The sequence below is a fragment of the Erpetoichthys calabaricus genome, chromosome 4 (assembly GCF_900747795.2).
Source record: "Erpetoichthys calabaricus chromosome 4, fErpCal1.3, whole genome shotgun sequence".
Taxonomy (NCBI): Eukaryota; Metazoa; Chordata; class Cladistia; order Polypteriformes; family Polypteridae; genus Erpetoichthys; species Erpetoichthys calabaricus.
Genome location: NC_041397.2, coordinates 278,931,259 through 278,957,283, shown reverse-complemented (window position 1 = coordinate 278,957,283; position 26,025 = coordinate 278,931,259). Strand labels below are relative to the sequence as shown.

The following is a 26,025-nucleotide window of genomic DNA, read 5'->3' as shown; positions in this document are numbered from 1 at the left end:
GCCTTTCAGGGAACTCAAGGACACCGAACAAACAATAAATAAATAAATAAATAAATAAATAGACACAATTATAAAAAATTTAAAACATCAGAAAATCTAGAAATTAAAACCAAACAACCAAACGATTGGTGATTCTAAATTGGCCCTAGTGTGTGCTTGGTGTGTGGGTGTGTTTGTGTGTGTCCTGCGGTGGGGTTGGCACCCTGCCCGGGATTGGTTCCTGCCTTGTGCCCTGTGTTGGCTGGGATTGGCTCCAGCAGACCCCCGTGACCCTGTGTTCGGGTTCAGCAGGTTGGAAAATGGATGGATGAAATATTGTTGTTACTGTGGATCTCAGATAAACTCGTCTCCACACTTATTCTGCTTCCTGCACTTATTCTTGAGCAGATACATCTCACATACTGAAAAGGACTCCAGTTTTAATTATTTATCACACTTCATTTCTTGCATTTTAAATTCAGTTATTATGTACTAAATTTATTGCATGTATAATTTTATTTAAACACAAAAAAGAAAAGGGTGGTTATATCCGAGGTGATTTCATGTAGCTGCAGAATATATAAAATTGTCCGATACACCTTAAAAAACACCACACACACACTCGTTATGAAAATGTATGAGCAGCCAAAGTGGATTATACATACCGAACTTCCAACACAGAAAGCTGCAGGCCATACTTCTGTGGTGTTAAGAACAGATATTTTAGAAATGAAGCTTGGAGAGCCAAGCCACACTGTAGATCTGATGAGGATACCTTTGGAAGACAAATAGTGTATTAGAAAAAAAGAATATATATAGTCTAGTATTTTAACATGAATACTATAAAAGGATGTATTCAAAAGGTTCATACATCAAACAGATGTTAATCATATCAGTGTAGCATGAACTGCGTCCTCCTGACATTTTGAAAAGACCATGAAGTGACGTTACTCTGGATGCCGCAAGCAAAATACATTACAAAGTATGACAGCAATTAAGTCATGCGCTTAAACCAAAACCGCACAATATAGCTTCATTTTTTTCTTAATTTTCCATAAAAGTGACCCCACATTAACTCACAATCCAATCTGGGAAAAAAAAAAATCTGTACCAAATCAAAACCCCTTCCAAGATACCCGTCTTATCTATTCATTGTGTGTTTCACCTTGTATGTATAATAAATGTAAAAAAAAAAAAAAAACCCATTAGAGATCTAAAGTGTGGATACATTTAGAGGTTAAAAAAACAAATATTGAATATATATTTCAATTAATTAAAACACAGGTCTTGTCATCATTGTCTATCAAATGCATTGCAGAAGAAGCATACCATATGTTCTGTTAAAATATATCTAAGTACCATGCATCCACTTTCTCTCAGGTTGCTGGAGCATCAGTTTAAGCAAAGATGCCCAGACATCCCTTTTACTTGCCACCTGGGAATGGGGTGCCAGTGGTGTACGGAAGAGGAGATACCGATGTGTTCCCAATCCAGCCACAGGATATAATCTCTCCACTGTGTCCTAGTTTTCCCCAAGATCTCCTCCCAGCCGGACATGCCCAAAACACCTCCCAAGGGAGGCCTTCAGGAAGATCCTAATCAGCGGCCCAAACCATCTCAATGGGCACCCTTTTTGATGTGGAGTAGCCGTGGCTCTACTTTGAGCTCCTCCTGAATGTCTGTGCTTCTTACCATAAGAATGAGCTCAGACGCCCATGAAAGGAAACTCATTTCTTCCACTTGTAAATCCGGTAAATTGAGAGTTTCGCCTTTCAGTTCAACACCCTGTTCACTAGGCTTGAGTGAAAATATTGATTTTTCCAATTAATCATTATTTTTGGTTTAAAACAATGTGATAGCGATTCATGAAGTTTCAAGATGGAGCTCATGAATCACTATCCTACTCATTTACTATATGTAGACTTTTGCTTCTCTTCATTTTTGGTGTCTCATTTGGTAGATGGCGGTAATGTGCCCGTTAAGGATTTCTACACAAAGCACTTTACTGTGTCACAAAATGGTTTGTCCTTTTTAACTGAAACCAGTGTCTTCAACACATAAATCAGATGTGCGGACAGCTGAGCATAGATGTTTTATAAAGTAGATGCCATTGCATTGTATAAAAACAAGGGGCTGCCCCATAATATGTGTGGACTCTGATGTGGCAATATATATGTTAGTTAAATTATGGTGAATTTTGAATAAGTGTAGTACAGTAATCCCTCGCTACTTCGCGGTTCACTTTTCGCAGATTCACGACTTCGCGGATTTTATATGTAAGCATATCTAAATACATAACGCGGATTTTTCGCTGCTTTGCGGGTTTCTGCGGACAATGGGTCTTTTTACTTGCTTCCTCAGTTGGTTTGCCCAGTTGATTTCATACAAGAGATGCTATTGGCGGATGGCTGAGAAGCTACCCAATCAGAGCACGCAGTTAAGTTCCTGTGTGCTGCTGATTGGCTCAGCGACGGAGTGTTGCATTAACCAGGAAGTCTCATCTCACTCATTCATCATTAACGTGCTACTGCTTCAGGGGCCGTGTCCAAGCACCAACAGAAGATGCAAATGATTGCAGAAAAGGTAAAAGTTTTGGATATGTTGAAGGAAGGGAACAGCTACACCGCTGCAGGACATCGATTCTTTTTATTTAAAAAGGAGGAAAAGCATATAAGATCTATGGCCGCAGTGTCCTTTAACCAGGGTGCAAAACGAGTTGCAAGTGGACGTGATAAGGCAGTAGTCTGGATGGAATCTGCTTTAGGAATCTTTGCAACAAGGTCGACGACGTCATGACCGCCTACAAGCTGCTACGTGTACTTCGCTATACAGTAAGTGTAAACTTATCTACCGATTTCATATTGCTTAGCAGTTGTCCCTGTTTTTAATAGAGTAAATGGTGGGTTGTAAACAATACAGGGAGGGTTTAAAAACGTCCAAATACACGTTAAATAAATAAATAAAATAAATAAATAGTGTCCCTACTTCGCGGAAATTCAGTTATCGCGGTCGGTCTTGGAACCTATCTCCCGCGATAAGTGAGGGATTACTGTATTAATAAAAAATAAAAAAATAAAAAAAATTTGTTCCACCTCTTCTAAATACAGTGGAACTTCGGTTCACGAACGTCTCGGTACATGTACAAATCGGTTTACAACCAAAAAGTTTGCCAAAATTTTGCCTCGGTTCATGACCACACACTCGGTATACGAACAAGCCAGTTTCCCTTTCGGTTTGTGCGCGCCGATGATTTCCGCACGTGTTGCATTGTTCTCGGTCAGACGTTCGTGCTTGCACATGCGTGTGTGCTTTCGCTGTGAACTCTTTGTGCTCTATTTCATTTCCCTTCCGGTTCGTACACGCCGATTACTGTATTTAAGCATGTGTTCAGCCTCTCCCTGTTCATTGCTCTCAGTCAGACGTGTGTGCTTTACCTGTGAACTCTTTGTGCTCTACAGTATTTCATGTGCTTTTGCAGTTAACCATAGCTTCTAAGCAAGTGAAGAGTGGTGAGAAGAAAGTTTTGAAGAAAATTGAAATCGAAGAAAGAAATTATTGAAAAGTATGAGCGTGACGTTCGTGTTACTGATCATGGCGCTGAGAACAAGAAGTCAAAATCTACGATTTCGACTATTCTAAAGCAGAAAGAGTCTATTAAAGCAGCTGATGTTGCAAAAGGAGTTACAGTGTTAACCAGGCAGAGGCCTCAAGTGCTGGAAGAGGTGGAAAAACTTGCTAGTGTGGCTGAACGAGAAGCAACTTGCAGGGGACAGCGTAAGCAAGGCGATGTTATGTGAGAAAGCCAGGAAGATTAATGGCGATTTGCTGCAAAACTATCCTTCTACAAGTGGCGAAAGTGAGGAATTTTTCCACTCAGTTCCTCCTCACTTCCTTCATGTCAGAACTCAACTCATGCAAGGTGAGTTTTCTTGGTGGTTTATAGTTAGTTTTTGTATTACGGTTTTTTCAATTGTTCATTTTTGAGTTTGTAGCGTGAATTGTTGCAATGCTACATTTCTTGGGTGTTTGTTAAATTTCCGATTTTTCAAATGTTCATTTTTTTTTCCCTGTGCTTAAAACTCAAAAAAAAAAAAAAAAGTGTTTACAGCGATCGGGTCATAAGGCTATAGCGCAAACTCTTGCAATGTTAGTTTTCTGCTGTTCAAGGTTTTCTCAGTGTTATTCAATGTTTTTACATTTAGTTTACTATTATGATGTGCATTCTATGGTGTAATTAACTATATTTATGCTTAAAATATATATTTACATACAGTTCGTACAGTCTGGAACAGATTAATTGTATTTACATACAATCCTATGGGGGAAATTGCTTCAGTTCACAACCAAAGTTTTGGAACGAATTATGGTTGTGAACCGAGGTTCCACTGTACTGAGGTTACCTGTTCATTACTAATACAGTTTTTCTTCTTAAATGTCATTCCATGATTGTGCATTTTATGAAGTCACTTTGTAGATACCCTTCAAATAAAGTGTTACTGAAATTTGTTGCATTATATTGATGTTCTCTAAACCCAGCCACAGGGGATGCACAAACCAGTATGTTTCTTTGTGCCGGTCCCAAGCCCAGATAAATGGGGAAGGTTATGTCAGGATGAGCATCCTGTGTAAAATTTTGCCAGATCAACATGCGGACAACAATATTAAATGTTCTCAATGCATCTTTATATATAATTTTCATTTGGATCTTGATCTTTGTTTGTCCACGAATTCCACGCATGCATAGACCACCTTCCAGTTTAGTACGTTGTTGTTACTCATGGATGTCAACAATGTGCCGGAATAACGAAAGGGGTGGTGGACAGTGTTACGCTGGTTAGCTCCTGAGGCCTGGTTAGAGAATGAGATTGCCGAAGATAAAAGGTACGTGCCTACGTAACATATGAATGAAAGAAAGACATTGGGTAAAATAATGACAACGTAACAGCATGTTCCGGAAATTATTATTGTTACGTTGTAGCCGGCGAGTGCTGTGCATCTCACAGTTGTACCGTGGCTTGCTCACATGTCAGTGAAGTGATCCCTATTTATGCTTTAAAGAGCCTGGATACCTATGTGTCCCCCTTTTATAACCATTGCTCCGTGTATATTGCCTTACTCTTTGGATTGCCACAAAGCAACCTGCGAGATTGGAGAAAGGTTGAGAAGAGATCGCGAGAGGAAACGACAGCGTGAAAACGAGACGGACTGTGAACGGAGAGAAGCAGAAATGCTCCTACACCATCACATAATTACTATTTGGACAGTGTTTCCGAGTAGGCCGCTCCTATCGAATCAATGTCCAAGGGTTTTCTTTTGTAATTTTGTTTCCCTTATAAAAAATCATAATGCTGTGCAACGAAGGGCCCGGTTCACGACTGGCAGCCGCATTTAAACAGGGAGCCCTTCACAGACAACTTTAACACGCGCAACGTAGTTGGACGCACATGGCTAGTGGTTAAGTAATTTCTAAAAAAAAAAGCCACCACTTCAAATATATCAGTGCATGCTAAATTCTGTCAAGATAAAAATCGATATTGAATCGAGGCATTGTGAATTGGAATCGAATCGAGACATCAGTGCTGATACCCAGCCCTGCTGTTCACTAGAACTGACTGGTACAACACCTGCATTACTGCATACGCTGCTCCAGTCTGCCCTATAACTTCCCATTACCTTCATCCCTCACTTGTAAACAAGACCTTGGGATACTTAAAACTCCTCCGCTTTAGGCAGTACCCTATCCAACACCCAGAGAGGGCACTCCACCCTTTTCGGTACTTAGAACCATGACCTCAGACTTGGAGGTTCATGAGTTCTCATCTTGGCTGCTTTACACTCATCTGAAAACTACCCAATGTATGGCCAGGGTCACAGCCCGGGTCACAGCCCAATGAAGCCAGCAGGACCACATCATTCATAAAAAGCAGAGAGGAGATCTGGAGTAGGACACCAAATTAGACACCCACCCACCCAAAATGGCTGGATCTAGAAATTATGTTCATTAAAAATAAAAAAAAAAAAGCTACAAACAGAATCAGTGACAAAGACCAGCCCTGGCAGAGCTCCACACACTGCAAATGAAATGTGACCTCTCTGGTGGGGAAGCTAGTGGAGGATGTTCAAAGGTACACTCTAGATATAGTCAGGCTTATCTCAACATTTGGAGAGGGACTGGACTCTGTTCCACTCACTCGGTGTTAGTGGCGTCAGCAGGTGTGGGCTTAGGACATGTACATGGGAGATTACCCCAGTGGACAAGAAGATAACTATCCAGAGAGACTTTGAGTCCAGGGATATGGTCTGGGGAGGTGGAACAGGGCAACTTCCAGACAGTGGAGAAAACATAAATGAAATATGACCTTTGCCAAGAGACAGATGAGGAAGCAGGAAGACAAGGAGATGCAAGATAAATATGGAGAATGAGACTTAAACATAACCTGAGCGATTTAGAGTGAAATTCGTCACAAAAGCAGCAAACTGCAGGTACTCCCGATTTTTTTCAAAAAGGGGAGGATTACAGCCCCATCTGCCAGCTTGATTTTGACTGAATGATTCACTAGCCGACTGCCTTTCAAAGAAAAGCACTATAAAAATTTATTGTAATGGTACAATACAATTAAAAAAAATAATAATGCACCTAAATCACATTGTGTTTAATGAAAAATTTATACTGGTTCTGGTAAACATCCATTTTTCCCCCCACATCCTCTTATTCCCCCATTACAAAGGTTGTGGGAAATAAGAGCCTATAGTAGCACCAACAGGAATAAGGCAGAAACCATGTTTAGATAACATACCAGATCATTACAAAAAAAACTCCAAAAGAAACACACACACCCCATCATTTCAGTCACTAATGAGCAGATAAAAACTTTGAGAAGGCTGAAACCCCCAAGGGGGATGTGGAGATCATTTCCTTAATCAAAAAAACACACCAACCACTGAAAGAAAACATTACAAACTGTCAAAAGATATTCTGTCATATGTCTTCAATAAGAATTCTTTTACTGTAATAAAAATGTTTACAAACACCACTACTAAAACAATACCCATTTTACTTCCAATTTTCAGTGGCATCACTATTAGTTTATGAAAAGATATGTTCAAACACACCAATATTTTTAACAAACTAAATATTTCTTGCATAATTTATATGAACAGTCTCCAACCTTTTTTGCACCACGGACTGCTTTCATGTAAGACAAATTTTCCACGGTCTGGCCATCACACGTGCAGAATACATAGAACTCGCCATAATGCAGAATCAGTAGGAGCTCTGAGCTTGTTTCCCTGCAACAAGATGGCTCCGTCTAGGGGTGATGGAAGACAATGACACCCAAAGTGTGTTCCTTACATCCAGTCTTCTCCATAATTTCATTTTGGTTGCTGTCACTGCAGAAAATCCCACTTCAGAAAGATATGGTATTGGAAATATAAGCAAGATTTTCAGTACTTTTGTAGCCATCTCAGGATATTCTGCCTTGATTTTAAAATCGAGAATGTCACCAGAGTTGAGGTTGTCTCAGACATGCTTTAAAGGCCAATGTCATTTGCAGTCTCAAGTAGTTGATCTCCTTCCAGCACTGACAAGTTTGATTCATGTGGCATCTTCACAAATGGGTCCAGTTTTTGGGTCTTTTGTGGTTGGGAAGCAAGACTCGAACTCTTAAAAGCAAAGATACGTTATCATATACCACTTGGGAGAATGAAGGCCCAGGCTAAGCCCCTTCTAAAATGCCTGACAATGTTTGAGACATGTCAAATATCCCTACATTCACTCACCATCCCCACAGTTCCAATTTGGCTTTGAACGCAGCCACTTTATCTGCCAACTTGAAGCCAGTTTTCATTCTCCTCTGAAGTGACAGATGGAGTTCACCGAGCAGGTGAACAAGTAAGTTTTGCAATCCATTCCACATTACTGAAATGTGCTGCCAGTGGTGATGGTTTTTTTTTTTTTTAAAGAAATCTCTGGAGTGCCGTAACTGTAGCACTATAACCATCGATCTACCTTTAGAATGCTATTTATCTGTATATAACACGATGTATGTGCTCTGCATCCACCTCCTAACAAAGCTGCATGAACAGATGCAAGTTAAGGGCATGTACAGTTTGGTCCATAATTATTTGGACAGAGACAACTTTTTTCTAATTTTGGTTCTGTACATTACCACAATGAATTTAAATGAAACAACTCAGATGCAGTTGAAGTGCAGACTTTCAGCTTTAATTCAGTGGGGTGAACAAAACGATTGCATAAAAATGTGAGGCAACTAAAGCATTTTTTTAACACAATCCCTTCATTTCAGGGGCTCAAAAGTAATTGGACAATTGACTCAAAGGTTATTTCATGGGCAGGTGTGGGCAAGTCCGTCGTTATGTCCTTATCAATTAAGCAGATAAAAGGCCTGGAGTTGATTTGAGGTGTGGTGCCTGCATGTGGAAGATTTTGCTGTGAACAGACAACATGCGGTCAAAGGAGCTCTCCATGCAGGTGAAAGAAGCCATCCTTAAGCTGTGAAAACAGAAAAAACCCATCTGAGAAACTGCTACAATATTACGAGTGGCAAAATCTACAGTTTGGTACATCCTGGGAAAGAAAGCAAGCACTGGTGAACTCAGCAACGCAAAAAGACCTGGCCGTCCACGGAAGACAACAGTAGTGGATGATCGCAGAATCATTTCTATGGTGAAGAGAAACCCCTTCACAACAGCCAACCAAGTGAACAACACTCTCCAGGGGGTAGGCGTATCGATATCCAAGTCTACCATAAAGAGAAGACTGCATGAAAGTAAATACAGAGGGTGCACTGCAAGGTGCAAGCCACTCATAAGCCTCAAGAATAGAAAGGCTAGATTGGACTTTGTGAAAGAACATCTAAAAAAAGCCAGCACAGTTCTGGAAAAACATTCTTTGGACAGATGAAACCAAGATCAACCTCTACCAGAATGATGGCAAGAAAAAAGTATGGAGAAGGCGTGGAACAGCTCATTATCCAAAGCATACCACATCATCTGTAAAACACGATGGAGGCAGTATGATGGCTTGGGCGTGTGTAGCTGCCAGTGGCACTGGGACACTAGTGTTTATTGATGATGTGACACAGGACAGAAGCAACCAAATGAATTCTGAGGTGTTCAGAGACATACTGTCTGCTCAAATCCAGCTAAATGCAGTCAAATTGATTGGGCGGCGTTTCATGATACAGATGGACAATGACCCAAAACATACAGCCAAAGCAACCCAGGAGTTTATTAAAGCAAAGAAGTGGAACATTCTTGAATGGCCAAGTCAGTCACCTGATCTTATCCCAATTGACCATGCATTTCACTTGTTGAAGACTAAACTTCAGACAGAAAGGCCCACAAACACACAGCAACTGAAAGCCGCTGCAGTAAAGGCCTGGTAAGAGCATTAAAAAGGAGGAAACCCAGCATCTGGTGATGTCCATGAGTTCAAGACTTCAGGCTGTCATTGCCAGCAAAGGATTTTCAACCAAGTATTAGAAATGAACATTTTATTGCCAGTTATTTAATTTGTCCAATTACTTTTGAGCCCCTGAAATGAAAGGATTGTGTTAAAAAAATGCTTTAGTTGCCTCACATTTTTATGCAATCGTTTTGTTCACCCCACTGAATTAAAGCTGAAAGTCTGCACTTCAACTGCATCCGAGTTGTTTCATTTAAAATTCATTGTGGTAATGTACAGAACCAAAATTAGAAAAACGTTGTCTCTGTCCAAATATTTATGGACCTAACTGTACTTTGATGCAGTTAGTAACTTTAGTGACATCATTCAAAACACTGTTAAGTTCAGGTGCCATTTTTCAGCTAGCCAGCATTTCTCTGTGAATGACACAGTGAGTAGACTCACATTCAGGCGTGACCTCCTTGACCCAGAGTAGTGAAACCAGAAACCCATCCAGACATGGCAGCAGCTCTGTCCATGCACACACCGACACAAAAGGACCAATTCAGTTTTCCCGATTTGTAATCATTCAAAGACTTGAAAAGTACTGCAGCTATGGTGTAAGCTGGCAACAATAATGCACATATCTTATACACATTCTCCTGAAAGACATATTGTACATAAACAAGCATTATTACCTTGTTGGCAACATCGGCAGACTCAATCAACCTGGATTGCGTACCACAGTGACTCATTATTCCTCTAACAATTGTGCCTTGATGTCCTCTGCTATTTTTCTTCAATTCATCTAGTGATTGTGCTAGCTGAAAGAGGAACTGTGCTACCTTTAACTGCAGCCACTGCTAAATGTTCACAACAAACGTCGTTAGCAGCATCCACTCTTCATCAACAGTAAAAGTCTTCTTAGCAATATGGTTAGCCACCAAGTATGAGGTTCTCATTGCGGACAGATTTGTTGACATGGTGGTCTTCAATAATTGCTTTTGTCCTTTTTCACTTTTCCTTTCTTTCAAAAAACTTCGAAGTCTTGTCTTTTAATGCAGGGTGTTTGGTCTGTACATGGTGAAGTAGCATTGAAGGCTTCATGGCCTCATTTTATATTATGCAGAGCAGGCTTGAATCATGTAAATCACCAGTTGTGATAAACCCATAATTTAAGGACTCCTCTTGGTATTTTCCTTTACAGGTCAGTTTCTGTTTTTGGCAGTAGTCTTCTCTCGTATCACCGAGTCTTTCCCCTTTTCCAAAGAAGCTCTCCAGAGATGTGTTTTTACTCATTTTAGCTATAGTTAAATGTAGTGTCTGGGTTAAGCAGAAAAAAGGGATGGAGGGGACCAGAAGTGGAGAAAGAAGGAAAGAAGAAATAAGAGGTACTTTGGATTAGTTTTCCTAGTTACATGTTTCTTTACCTACAATAGATGTGGGCTTAATTTATTGGACAATCAAAACTGTGACAGCGACAAGTGAGGGAGAGAAGCACTGACAGAAATCATGGGAAGATGTTCTGGTCTTCCCCCCCCACCCAATGAAACACCCTGCAGATAGTCAATAAAATGGAAATTACATTCATGGTTTCTGTGCTGCCCAGTACCGGTTCATGGCCTAGTGGTTGGAGACCACTGATTTAAAGGATTCTGTGAATACCGAAACATGACCCTCTTTTCTACAATTATTAAAATAAGTGCCAAAAAATCAATAAAGGGATTGTCTCTTGACCAGAATTAAATACATCTAAATAAATGTTCACATACTGGTGAATGAATGAGAGCAAGTACATCCCCTGGAAAGTGCAGCACCAGAAAGAAAATCTGGCCCTTATTCAAGAGCATTCAATACTTGATGATTAAGTCAATTGAACATAAAATCCTGGAGAATTACAGTGTCCAATCATTCAATAAAGTGAAAATAACCAGAAATACTACATCCTGGGAAGGAAGTCATTAGTACATCTCTAGCATAATCATCCTCCTAAATCAATTAAAGTCTGCACCAGATGTACGTGATTAGCAAGTTATTAGCATTTCTAAAACTGTGTGGCAGCCCAGTTAACCATTATGCAATAATGGGGTTCACATTTATGTATACGGCATAAAATACAAACTTTTACTAATGAATAGTGTTGGGTTTAAATTTGGTCTTTACTGTCCAGATTATCCATCATATTTTTTAATTTTAAAAACTCTTTAAAAAGTATTTAGACCACAATTAAGGATACTATCAGTACTATTTCCCACACATTTGTATATCAAATAAATATCATCACATATGTCCCACCAAATTTAGACAGCTAGATGAACAAAGACCCCAAGCACACAGTAGTCCCAAATTCTGGAAAAAAAAATCAAATCTCTGTGCCATTCCTTGTATACAAAACAGTGACCTTATAGAATTAACTAAAAAAAAGTATTTTTTCTGCTTTCTTATGGAAGGTAAACTATTATCATCAGAAACTGAGGAAGCAGCATATTATACAAGATTACAATGTCACAGGACACCACGATTTACTTTAGTGTTATGAACTCTGGGAAGTAAAAAAAGCCCCCGGTCTTGCTGAAACTTTTTCACCCGCTACACACATTGTGCTGCATCACTAAGGTACAGGGAAACTTCATAAGAAATTGAACTCCTCTTAGCTTTTGCAAAACTCCTTGATGGCATCCTGTCATAACAGCACCTCCATCCATACATGCCACTGCAAGTTTTCACCAGTCTAACTTTTTTCAATCAGTAACTGCTTCCACATCTTGAAAAATTGTTTCAGCTTTTCAATTTATAATCTCCAAGTTCTTAGAGAGAGGGGGGAAAAAACAGGACTGGCCATAACAACTGCATCGAGCTCCTCTACTAGAATGCTAACAATTGCTAGAGGCATTTCCAAGAACCCTTGTCATTCAGATAACTTCCAAAACATGGCTGCTCAGTATTTAGCTTTTTCAAAGAACATCATTGCTTTTATGAATCAAGAGGATGATACCAACTGGTAAATTTCATGTTGCTGGAACAACTCATTTGTCCATAGCTCAAGCCACAGGTATAACTTAAGCCATCTTGTCTGGAATGTCTTCACAAGCCTTCCTCGCCCATGTTACCCTTCTCTCCAACCTCATTTTAATTAAAGCTATCAGTGCCACGTTTCTTTCCTGAGACATCTGGGGGCCTTCAGAATTTGCACTTTGCTTCAATCAAAGCTCCATCTTTCACTCTCATAGCTGTACTATGTATCAGTTAGTAGTGAAACATTCGACAACTGACTGGATTTTTCTTTGTGGGAAAACCCAGATCCAATCAGTAGCATGGTTACTGTTTTTATTACAGTACAAGCCCACATTAACTGAAAGTGCGAGGTCAGCCAATAATATGAAATGGTTTGAGATCTGACTGCCTTTAAAGTGAGGTTGTAAATATGTCTGGGAAATGCACACATTAGAGGAGACTGTGTTGAAATTAAATTCTATAGGATACTTGTAATCCAGAACTTAAATTTCAAGCCATGATGAGATCACTTTAATCAAGCTCTTCCCACGTTTTTTTATTTATTTTTTTTAATACAACACTACCACCAAGAGCTGCAGAAACCTTTGAAAGGCCACTAGGAGTTAAGTCACATGCCAAACTCATCCAGCTTTTTCATTTGAATTGCTGCTCATCCTTGGCAGTGTGAGTGTCCTGTGAATGTATTGACTCAGTTTAGGCAGTGGAATGAACAAATAAAATCATGCAAATACCCAGTACATTCACTAAAGCAGGGGTCCCCAACCACTGGGCAGCAGCCGTCTGACAGCCGGGCCGCGAGAGAACTGTCGGCAACGGAGACTCACTCAGACTTTTCAGAATGCTTGGTGGGCGGGGCTTTGTAGCGGCCCAGAGAGAGGAGAGAGACCGAGGTGAGAGAGTATTACAACAAAGTATTTTTACGGTCCCAACAGTTTCCCCATATGACACGAGTCTATAGAAATCTCGTTACTACGAAGTACATTCAGCAGATGCTTTCATTACAACAAGGTGACCTTGAAATGCTTGAATGAATCATCCACAGCTCAGCTGTACACATTTAGGCTACAACGATCCCCAAACAGAAACATTGTAAAAAAAAAAAAAAATTCTCTCTTTGAACTTTCCTCGTACTGTGTTTTTTTTTTGCTGTTTTTGTTGTCTGTGGTTTTCAGTGATACCTTTTGCTTATTGCTTGTCAACATCTGAAAAACATCCATTGCAATTTAACTCATTGTCACCCTCCTATAGAAATGGCAGACACGAAAAAAACGGTAACAGTGTTAATGTTTGTGATGTACAGTCTGTTGGAATGACAAATGCAAAGCATGTGTCTTTGTTATATGCAAAAAAAGAAGAAAAATCTCGGGTTGCAAACGTATGCGAACTGCTTAATAATAATAGAAATGTTATGTAAATTGTGTATAAAACTGCCCCCCCGCCCCACCCCCACTGACCGGTCCGTGGAAGAATTTGCATCTAATAAAGTGGTCCTTGCTGTCAAAAAGGTTGGGGACCACTGCACTAAAGGATGCAAATTTAGAAACATTTCAGGAAATAAAATTGATTTATGCATCTTCCTCTGGTGTCTAAATCTCAAACGTCAATAATGCTAACATCCAAAATTCTTTCATGAAAATGCAGTCTTCTTTTTTTATGGATACTGCATACTTTGCATTCACCAGATTTAGACTAGTAACCCCGCGATTCGCTAGCGAATCAGAAATCCAAGAATGGCAATCAGTTTCTGTTCCGTCCGATATCTGGATGGATGACATATCATGGAGGGTGGGTGCGTCTGGGGACATGTCATTTAATTACATACACATATCTGTAGTAAAGCGGTCTCGTTTTATGGAGACGTGATTCCGTTGCCTTTGCTGACACCGACTGCTGGCAGAGTGGAGCACAACAAGTTCAGCCCTGCGCCCTTTGTCCATATCCGGTTTACGCCGTGTAATTTGGTCGTCTGGGGATTCCATACTGTAATACGATTCACATATGCGCTGAAACCTCTTGTTTTTGTTCTCTGTGGCGGGCTCGTTGCAGTGCTGCAGAGCGCGTCCGCCTCGATGCACCCTGTGCACAGCGCCCTGCGTCCATGTCCGGTTTACAACCTTTTTTGTTTTGTCTGTGGCGGGCTCGTTGCAGTGCGCGTGCGCCTCGATGCGCCCAGCACCCTGCGTCCATATCCGGTTTACAACCTTCAGTTAGTAAATATGGATCAGGGATTCATTATGCTATTGAAGGTATCTTTATCAACGCTCTGTTCATCCACATTTCTAAAGCTTCTTCACATCTGCTTTCATGAGTAGCCAAATTCAACCTTTATATAATGGAGTATATGAAACATACGATGATCGTTTTTAAAAACCCAATGGACTTTCCTATAAGAATCTTTTGCTTACTGTTAAATTCTAGCTGTGAAATAATAAAATGTGCTACGAGTATATTTAGTTTCCCCGAAACCCTGCTCAGGATTCAGCAGGTTTAGAAAATGAATGTTCGTACTGAATGTAGCTAGCCCTTTTATTAAAATTGGTCTTATAATAATTATAATTTTCCTGCCGTTGATCCTATCATTTTGGCCTTTGTCCAGATACAGTAAGTACCCCAGTTCCTGTTCTATCTAAATAACAAACCATCACCAGTAAGCTTTAAGTGATATTTACATGTACAAACCGATTGTCAGAACTAGCATGTAAAGTGATTTAATAAGGGTTAACAATTCAGTCTCTTAGCCACTATACTACAGGTTAAGGCTGTATTATACAAAAGTGGTGTACCACTGTCACTTAAAGAAACTAAACCTGTCAAAACAAAACGCTGGAACAGAAGCACCCGCAGGTAAATACAAGGAAAAATAATGCCTTTAGAAGCATTTATGTTTTAGAGTAATATAATTGTCATTTCTTCCTCCTGAAACCCACATTTTAAAGATAATGCATTTTGTGAAGTATATGGGTGGAATTTAACACGTTTGAAACTTGGAAGGTTGTAGAAAGTAGCTAAAGAGTAGTACTGTGAACTAAGGGTCTCGGTTTGTCCCTCACTACGGACTCCGTTTGTAAGCCAATAAGGAACTTGCCCCCCCCCCCCGCTCTGGTTTTCAAAATACGGAAACTAATGTACTATGCACATGCGACTTGTAAGTTACAAAGGACAATACCATTACAAGAATATTCTGACCTGCAATTCTCCAACAGACTGGCATCCTGTCAAGTTAGGGCTCCTTTATACCACAGAGATGAATGTGGTGTCAGCACTTAATCTATTCATTTTAGAGTTATATAAATGATTGTTGGGGTGGGTGGTTGCGTTACAGTACAATTGGCTTCCATCTGACTTATTTTTAAACAGCTCATTAAAATTGTACATTTGTTTGGGTTCAGTGCATCATTTGCATTAAATGCATAGCTCTATTAAAAGCTTTAGAAGATGATTCACATATTTTTCAATTGTGTCAAAATATCAGACAAGATTAATAAATTGTTTTAATTGTGTAATTACTACACTTGCTTCATCTTTGTGCACATGTGAATTAGAAGTACATTTAATGCATAGTTTATCAGAGCCATAATAATAAATTTCATTTATATAGCATCTTTCCCATGTTCAAGGTGATTCATCGGAGCCATGACAAACAATCAGCACACGACGGAGTACTTTTAAATTAGATGTGTCTACTGTATACCACATGCATGTTACATAGGCACGAAGTTTTTAGATTAGTTGGCATTAATATGATTACAGCATTCTGGTCATGGCTCTACTTAACTTGTGATGTCCAGTGTCTACTAGCACTTACTCTAGGGAACAACCATCTTAGAGCTTGGCTAAGGGTGGGCTCTCTCCATCACGTCAAAGTCAACCGCATACACAACCACTTGATGTAATGGAACACTCAACTCTAAGCTACTTTGTTTCCATCAGATTCTCCCACAAAACTTTACAGCAGGCTATAGTTGAGGCAAAGCTTGTTGCAGTGGGCACGGTGTACAATCCTTTTTGAGAGAATGGCAACAGAATTAGCAACCACAAAAACAAAGACCCTTTCCTTGGGTAGTTAAGCCAATTGCTTTCCCTCCACTTAAGACATGGAATTAACTGCTCCTCAAATCCCATTGAAGGATTTTGTATTTGCATAGAGTGACTCAGGGATGACTTGTGACCATGGAGAGGGATGTTGAATTGGAGGGGTCACACAAGCACTCTCTTTCTCCTCTGCGAGAAAGTCAGCAGCATTAGCAATCATTCAAGCAAAAAGAAGCACTCCTTTCGATCAACTTCTTAAGCCATTTCCTTTTTATTCAAAAACAAATGGATCAGGCACTGTTCAAACCCCACTAAAGGACTTTACAGTTGGCAACAGTGGCCCTGCTAGAATAGGGCTTGTCACTGTGGCTAGAATTCTTAAATGTGTGGGGTGCACATAAAATGATACCCTTTCACAAGCACTTGAGTAAAAAAAGACAGATCCATAAGTTGAGTGTACCTTAAACTATGGGTCACCACATGACTATGCAGCTAAATTAGCCAAGTCCATCAAAGTGTGAATTCTGTGCAGAGTGATGCACTTCCCTCTATTTAGTGTATCATTTATTGTAATAATATGGGAAATGGCACACTTGACAGGGAGATTGTGTTTCTGTGGCATGAAAATAAAAATTCCTCACACCATGACCTATACTCTCACACTCAGTGAAACTAAAAATGAGAAGCAAAGGTGCAAGAGGAGGAAATGACACACATGAAGGGGCCACAAATGTCAAAATAAAAATTACAAATGTGACACAACAATGATGATTTTCACAGCGTTATGAAGAGTGAGTGAACAGAGTTGGGGTACATACATGCATGTTGAATAGTAAAATCATTCTCAGTGGCCATGGACAACTTGAGAGTTCTACATTACGTCTTCTTTCAGCTGCTCCCATTATGGAAAAAAGATGATCCGTTGTGGCAACCCCTATCTCCCAGTCGTCTGCATCTTGTTCTGTTACACCCATCACATGCATGTCCTCTTTCAACACTCCTATAAACCTTCTATTAGGCCTTCCTCTTTTCCCCTTACCTGGCAGCTCTAGACTTAGCTTCCTTTCCCTACAACCCCCCCAATACCTGTTAATGCATACAGAGTTTAAATCTGCAGCAACGTTGCAAAGAAGGTTTTGCATTACTTTTAAGTGCTTGCGGCAGGAAGAATTTTTTCTTGTAATGCAGTCTTAAAGTAGACAGATACTGTACAATTCAGTCTATTTTGTAGTGCAAAGGATATGCTTTTGAGACCATTGACAGCTGTAAGAATACCAAAAAAAAAATATCCAAAAAGGTTCAGACAAGCTGTAGACATTCACCCCCCTGTTTAATGCTACTGACTGATAATTCAAAATGGTCTGTTCACTAAAATTATTGATCAGGTCACTGTGCAAAATAAATAGTGCATTCTTTTAGTATAAGCTATTTCTTCAACTCTGTTTATTGAATTGTTAAATGAAAACTTACAGATGTTGAACTCTTTGCAAACTCTTTTGGAAAAATGTACCGCACTTATATATATATATATATATATATATATATATATATATATATATATATATATATACCAAAATTTGATTCCTCTCAGCCCCGCTAAAGTCTAAACTAAGCATTTACACAGACAGTGACATAGCTTAGGAAACGATTTCCTTCTTTACACGATAAATATTTTACTAATGTTTGCTTTAATAATATTCGTATAAGAAACAGGTTTACAGTTTAATTGCCATTGCCACTTGTCTGTTAGGGCTCTGCTGTCATTAATGATCTTCTTGGGTCCGAAGTGTGGTTTCGATGGGTTTTTATTTTGGGTCCACAGCTTAACGTTCAAGGACCCCGACTTCAGTCGGTGTGGTAAAGTTATGTTCAGTGCTCTGCACTTGACTACTTTGCAACACATTAAGTTCTTAATAAATGTATTAATTATCATCATCATCATGAGAATGTGGCAGTCAGTGGCTACGACCTAGTGCCGCTGGGACTGGCGCGGAAACATTGACGGAGTGTATTATTATTATTAATAAATAATACTTTACGTTTATATAGCGCTTTTCTCACTACTCACAGCGCTCTCCACACAGGGCGGACCCGGGAAGCGATCCCTCCTTCAGGACAATACAACAAGCAGCGCAGGGTGCTGGGCACCGGTCAGTCCGTCACAGGGCGGTAGGAAAACCGCACAAGCTGCTGGGACCCCAATGCACAGGACAAAGAAAACCTGCAAACTCCAGACGAACAGGTGCAGGTGACGAAACTAACAGCCGTGAGGCGGCATCGCTACTAACTATCACTTTACTACATACAATTTTTGGAGCAATAAAACGTATTGACATATTCCGTAAAAGTAATTCGGAGAACACGACAGAGAAAAGACCCCACGAGTCGCTGAAGTGTCCCGGGTGCGGACAGAAGCGTTAGCTAACAGTGCACCTCGGCCGCACCCTTCGAGGTGGGCACTCACCTAAGCAGCCCAGGATGTCGCACAAGCTGACGATGAACAGGATCCTGGAGGAGGAGGCGGGCTTCTGCAGCGGGTACTGGCTGAGCCGCCGGTAACTGCGCCGCTTGGGCGCGATTTGCAGGATGGTGAGCAGCAGACTCACGGCGGCGCTGCCGATGCAGATGGCATTGAAGAAGCGCGGCTGGAAGCCCACGACGAAGGCGGTCGCGTCGTCTCTATTGGGGCAGCAGAAGGTCTCGAGCCGTGGCGACGCCATCCTGCGAGCACGCTGCCCGAAGAGAAAAGAAACATTTAGTCGCAGTCCTGGCTTGGCGGCACAAGCAGCCTAAATCACGGGACGCCCTATCATGTGCTTCGTTTTAATCCGCGGAGTCTTCCCTGCATCGCCGCGGGGACTCGTGTGCGGGCCGCGCTGCGTGACAGACAAAATAGAAACAGTGCGAAAGTGAACGGCATAGGCCAATAGGAAATAGACAAATCAGAACTCTCGAACGCGTCCTCTTAAAGGAATTAAAGAGTTCAGGTGAAGAAGCCTAAATAGGACCGACTGTCTGCTTAATGAGCAGCTAGTATTCCTCAAAGACTGAGCCGCCGATTTAATTAACCGGCCGTTCTTCCCCATTTGCCTTATGATTTAAGGAAAAATTTTCAGAAACATCTTAAGGGGTGAATCGCCATCCCACCACGTTTGGCTTAATTAACCGACCATCCCGTTTGTGATCGTAACTTTCATTCTTAGGGTTGTGGAACAAACACACAATGGGAAGTCGTTTGATTTCAGAAAAGCTAATCGCCCAGAGGCAAGCTTTTCATTACATTTTTCCATTACAAGTTTTTTGGGAGTGCTAAGCCTTTCTTGGCATTACTGAGAATGAGGCAAACCTGGACTTAGTGCCAGTCTATTGTGTGACATCCATCCATTAATCCAGTTCAAGCCTGCTTAGTCCTGTTCTCAAGTTCATAGATAGTAGAAGCCAGTCGTGGAAACACCAAGTGTAGTTCAGGAACAATCTCAGTAACTGAGCTGCTTCAATGAGCCAGCCGTCCAGTTTCTCAGCCTACTTTTTACACTGTATGGGTGTATGGAAACCAAGGCTGTTTAGGTGTTGTTTTCTGAAATACCAGTAACCAACTGCACTGTTGATTCTAGTCCAGTTGTCCGTTTTTAAGCTTGCTAAATCTAGTTCTCCGGGTCACAGACATTAAATGCCTACTTCAGTATTAGGCGCAGGGTAGAAATCAGTCATAGAACGGAGCGCCAGTCCAAAGTGAGAGCACAAAATACATTCATTCTTATTAGGCCAAATTAGGATCTCCAGTTGAGCTATTAAATAAGGGATGGGAACTGATCAAGGAGAATCCAAGTACCAAAAAAGAAATGTTCATGGATATCGGGAGAACGTGCATCCACTAAACCCCTACTGTTCAGAACAGCATTTGAACTTTGTCTCTGTGCTGTGTGACAGCAGTGCTAATTACACTACAGCTTAAATAGTTTTAATTACAAGTTAATTGATAAGTTTCAATTATCTGTCTTGATTTAATTTATCCATCCATCCATTATCCAACCCACTATATCCTAACTACAGGGTCACGGGGGTCTGTTGGAGCCAATCCCAGCCAACACAGGGCGCAAGGCAGGAAACAAACCCTGGGCAGGGCGCACACACACACACCAAGCACACAATAGGGACAATTTAACCTGCATGTCTTTGGACTGTGGGAGGAAACCTGAGTACCCGGAGAAAACCCACACAGGCACGGGGAGAACATGTAAACTCTACGCAGGGAGGACCTGGGAAGCAAATGTGGGTCTCCTAACTGTGAGGCAGCAGCGCTACCCACTGCGCCACCGTGCCACCCTTGTTTATTTATATATTATTTAAATAAATATGTTTATATATTATACATATATGTGTGTGTGTGTGTGTGTATACAATTAGGACAAAAATGTGTTGTGCTCTCTTTGTATTATTTCACAAATCTATGATCTGCTTCTCGCAACTGAGAGAACACAGCGGATGTTTGCTGAATGGCCAACCAACCACAAGCGTTATCTTGGTAGGTAACTGTCCAAATAATCAGATTGCAATTTCAGACTTATGAATGTAATACTCCAATCTTCATCCTGTCAAGTAAGTGAACCAGCCGCTGTTGCTCTGTCATCCAAGGTTTGATCCCCGTAAGGGAAAGTAAAGGTGCGTACACCTGATGAGCCCCACTTAGGGCAAAACACATATTGTGTACTTTTTGTATTATTTGGCAGGTACTGTATCACATATCTATGATGTGCTTCTCACAACTGAGAGGACATGGCGGAAGTTTGCCAACTGGCCAACCAGCCACATGCATTACCTGGTAGGTAACCATCCAAATAATCAGTTTGCGATTCAGATGTGATTATAAACGTGTGTGTATATATATATATATATATATATATATATACTAGGGGGCTTTGCCCCCTGCTCGCTTTGCTCGCCAACACCCATGTTTCGTTTTCCGGATACACACTTTTAAGAATTTTTTTTCTTTGAATTGTTGCCATTTCATTACTTTTATTTTTATTTCAGAACTTCTGTAAAAACAATATTTGTAATCTTGTGAGTCCCAATATGCTGAATCTTTTTAATGAGGTCAGGATAGGTTTCTCTGTTTGGAATTTCAGCAGAGACTAAACGATCTACATCATCAGCAGTTAATAATTTTTTTTTTACAAAGTAACAAAGTAAGTAGAGTTCTGCATTGGACTCCTGTCTGTAAAGTTGTGCTATTTTTCCTCTCACAGTTCCAAAAGTACATGGGGTTACCAAGGTGATACCCCAGCTTTTGTCTAGGTTTTTGTACAAGGGCTAGACAGAACGTTTTTGACTTCTGGGGTAAATGTAGCTTTTTAAATAAGCAGACAGATAAATATATATACATTAACAAGGTAACCAATAAATGCACAAATGAATAAATTCTTTATTTGTCACATGCATAGTTATACGGACAACACGCAGTGAAATGCATCCTGATACGCTTATCAAAAACTGTGCAAAGTTAGAAGAATATCAGTTAGATTAACAAAAAGTCATAGATTGAAAGATAACAGTATAGTAGAACATAAAAAATAAGTACAATTATGTGAATAAAGTAGAATTAAGTGTTAAGGTGAAATAGTGTAGTAATTATTGTGCAAAACCAAAGTTAGACTGGTGCATAGTTAAATGAGGCAGTTTGTTTGTTTGCGCCACTTCGATCTTTACTTTCTTTTTTTATATTTTCTAATTTTCCTACTTTCATATCCTTTAACTTTCTCCACATGTGTATAGCACCGGTTTTTTTTTTGAGCCTTTCTAATTTCACTGGTTTCATAGTCTAACCTGCTCTACATGTGTTTAGCGTCAACGTTTGTAAACGTTTTTATGAAGTTCTACTTTCTTTTACTCATTGTCTTTTAATTCTGAGCCGGATGGATGTGCTTTTTTTTCAATTCCACTTGTTCAGGGCTGATAATTACTTTCCTTATTTTCTGAATTTGCACCTCAATTATTAATTTTTGCTCTTTTTTCTGTCCAACGCATTTGAGTCTCTTTTCTCCGCGCCGCTTTCTTCTTTGCTTAGATGTCGACATTTAATTTATAACGTACTGTCCTTATACGCTTTATAAGTGCTGAGAGCCCTGGATCTGTGTGTGCTCAAATCCTTCACAAGACTGAATGTTTTGCTGCCTATTGTCCTATTTGACAGATTGTAAGTAGGGCGTGTCTTTGGTCTTGCGGGTCTTTAAAATGTCTTACGAGAAGATCATGTATCGTAGACTTGCTTTTTACTTTCCAGGACAGGATTTCTTTTTATAATATATATATATATATATATATATATATATATATATATATATATATATATATATAAATAAAATATACAGCCGAGGTGGGAAGAAGGCATTGTTTTGCAGGTAACTAGCAAGTCTTAAGTTTCTACCCCCAAGTTCCTGTTCAGATCACAAGTCATGATGGGTAAGTCTCAAGTAACCACAGCACAAGCAAGTCTTAAGTCATGAACTTCCCAAACAAGTCAGAATTAATTTTTCACTGAATTTGATGTCATTTCTTAGATCATGCATGGTTTTTACACATGCCTTACACATTTTATTGCAGTTTCCAAACTATCAATTCCATATACATACACAAATAAACAAAAGAAAAAAGTTATGAAAATACAAATGTAGCACGAAACAAATTTCAAAGTGGCACTGAACATAATAAAAATAAAGTAGCACAAAAAATTACAAGGAAATGTTATCTTACATGCCTATGATGCATTGCACTTACAAAAAACCAAATTGGTCAACATTCAGTAGGGCAGTCTGGAAGAACAATGCAGAGTCCTTAGAGCAGCATTGTTTGACCAAGAAAATCATGAAGTAACACTAAGTAAACTAACCCACAAACAAGATTGAACTAGATCTTGAGTTTTCTCAAGTCCTTAGGCAAACGTTGAAGTCCAAGAGGAAGTCATTGCTGTTCAAGTCCAATCTGAGTTGAAAGTCTTTTTTTTAGGGCTGGAAAACGATAATTTTTTAAAAATTGTGATTAATCATAGACATTGGTGATTAACTGTGTGATCAGTCACAAATACAATCATGCTGTAATGCCATTGAAAAAAATATATAGTTTATCATATAGTATAATCTATATCATAATATATTTTACTGCATGTTCAGTGTAGAAATGTATTACAAATAGAAAAATGAAAATGCAGTTAATAACTGGCAAAATCCTCATTTTAACATAGTAGACTTCAATGAAGTAAAACAAATTTACAATTTAAATATATCTTGAATTAATAATAAAATTAAAAACGTCCTATGACCGGACAGTAAGAAAAGCCTCTCACATGGGACAGTCGAGGCAGGAGATGCCAAGTATTTTTGGATGCAATGTGCTAAATCCTTACCTGAATGCTTAACCCACCACTGCAATGGACAGTCCTCCGTATGAATAATGGGCTCTGCTTTGTTGTGATCCAAAGATGTGTTAGCAGTTTTGTTTTTGTCATCATCTCTGTCAGTTGCACAGACCAAGAGGGGCCCTTTTCCTTTTAGGTGGTTTGACATCTGCTGTCTGGAGAGTTGTATTTTGCAGTTTTTCCCTTAAACTCACCCGAATCTCCTCACTGTCTGATTTTGGGAGGCATTTCAGATCTTTGAACTAAGGTTACAGTGCTGTTGCTATATTCAGCCAGGACAAGTTCAGGGTGTCTTTTCTGTTTGACAGGTCAGTAGTGAAGCTTTCCTTAAAGCTGATTACATAGCCTGGATCGTCATCTGACACCTTCTTCACACACAGAAGATAATACAGGGCAGGCAAAATCATTGAGGAGGACACATCCTTTTCTTCCCCAAGCAAATCTGACACGTTTGTAATGAAAGCATACAATTAATTCAATATGCACACATTCACTAGGATGTAAAAGTTTGGAACCGCTGAGAAATTTCTTAGTTTTTAAAAGAATTGATACCAAGGTGGTATTAAATTGATCTGAAATGACAATCGATACATTGACAGTTGTAATATTCTTTTTATTTCTTAAAACGTTTCTATTCACAGGAGATGGCATGATATTTTAAAATGCAGAGGAAACCTTTCCGGTTCATTATTCCTTGCACTCTTTGCATTTTGCTATCATCAATGCAACCTCACACTATAACATTTCCTTCATCCTACTTGATAGAAGGCATCAAGCACTCCTCTAGCATCCTTTTATTTGCTCTTCATCCATATATAGGACACTAGAGGAATGGAGGCTGAAAATGGGGATTTGCATACGTGCATAAAAAATAAAAAATTATTCATCTCAAGAAGTAACTGTCAGCAAAATTGGTAATGTCCTAGTTCTATTTTTAAATAAATTCAGAGGTAGACAGATACAAAAGTATAAATTTTTTCAAAAACAAAATTTTGTGATTCCAAACTTTTGAACAATAGTGTATACTATATTAGGGGTAGGCGGTATGACCAAAATTCTATATCACGGTATTTTTCTAAATTATCCCGGTTTCACGGTATTTGCCGGTATTTTTTTCCCATGCATGAGTGGATGTTAACCACATTATTCACTGCAATTACTGGCTAAGAATAACCTATTCCACTGTCATGAGCATTGTACATTGTACAAAAAAAACATTTTAATGTGCACACAAGTACTAATACAGGTTTGCATGGCCCCATAAAGTTATAGTTTTCAAGGGGGTGGCACTAATGAAGAGAAGGAAATCACATTGCATGACAGATGCAGTCAAAATATAGAACATTTAATTGAACAAATTTTGCAAAAACTTAAACTATAATTTTGACAACATATTTTCAACCATCCAAAGAGGCATTTAGACTTAGTAAAATATCCAGAAGTGCTTGTCAAAAGTTGTATTGTACTGAACATGTCTTAGAAAAGGAATAAACAGTAAATATTTTTTGTAAAACAACTACACTTTCTGTTAATGTTAACAATCTCTGTCCACTGACACATTAAAGTGACTTTTTAAACAACTTTACCATCATTAAACTGCATAATATTTAAACTAATAAATAATAACAATAAAATAAATAATTGTATTATTACTGATAGTTGCACTATTACTTCAAGGCTTCAAGCTCAGGTGCATTACACAGTATTCACCAAATTAAAATAAAATAAAACAAGTGCAATCTTGGTGATGACATCTTTACCAGCTGAACCATCATTTAGGCAAACTGCATTAATATGGACCTTGCTTCAAGCTAAGCTATATGCATAAATAATAAACTGCAACTTGCATTTATAATGCTATTTGTGGTATAGCCCTACGGAATCGTATTAGGGCCACAGTGAAGAAAAAAAAATACGGACATAGGGAAGAAGAAGAAAACTATACGTCGAGAATAAAGTCGACATTTCCACTTTATTCTCATAGTTTATAATTAAAGTACAATGTTGTAAACTAAACTTCTTCCTAAAAACAATGATTAATTTACTAGATTTTGTCAAACCCCGTCATAAGTTAATGTAGCACATTAAATTCTTTGTGTTGTGTTCCCCGACCCAGTTGTTAATCACTACGCTTCTTAAACTGACTTCCTCCGCACTAAGAGGAGACAGTGGTCAC

The 26,025-nt window shown here is 39.4% G+C and overlaps 1 protein-coding gene across 2 annotated transcripts in view; it reads right to left on the bottom strand.

The window, feature by feature from the left end:
* gpr143 (G protein-coupled receptor 143) overlaps positions 1-19,712 on the bottom strand; it is a 43,673-nt gene extending 23,961 nt beyond the window's left edge. For both annotated transcript variants that reach the window (XM_028800857.2, XM_028800859.2), the window contains exons 1-2: positions 18,900-19,712; positions 645-754 (exon numbers count right to left, since the gene is read on the bottom strand). In XM_028800857.2, the coding sequence (XP_028656690.1) occupies positions 645-754; positions 18,900-19,155 (366 nt within the window). In that variant the 5' untranslated portion in view covers positions 19,156-19,712. The remainder of the gene's footprint in view (positions 1-644; positions 755-18,899) is intronic.
* Positions 19,713-26,025: the final 6,313 nt, after the last annotated feature.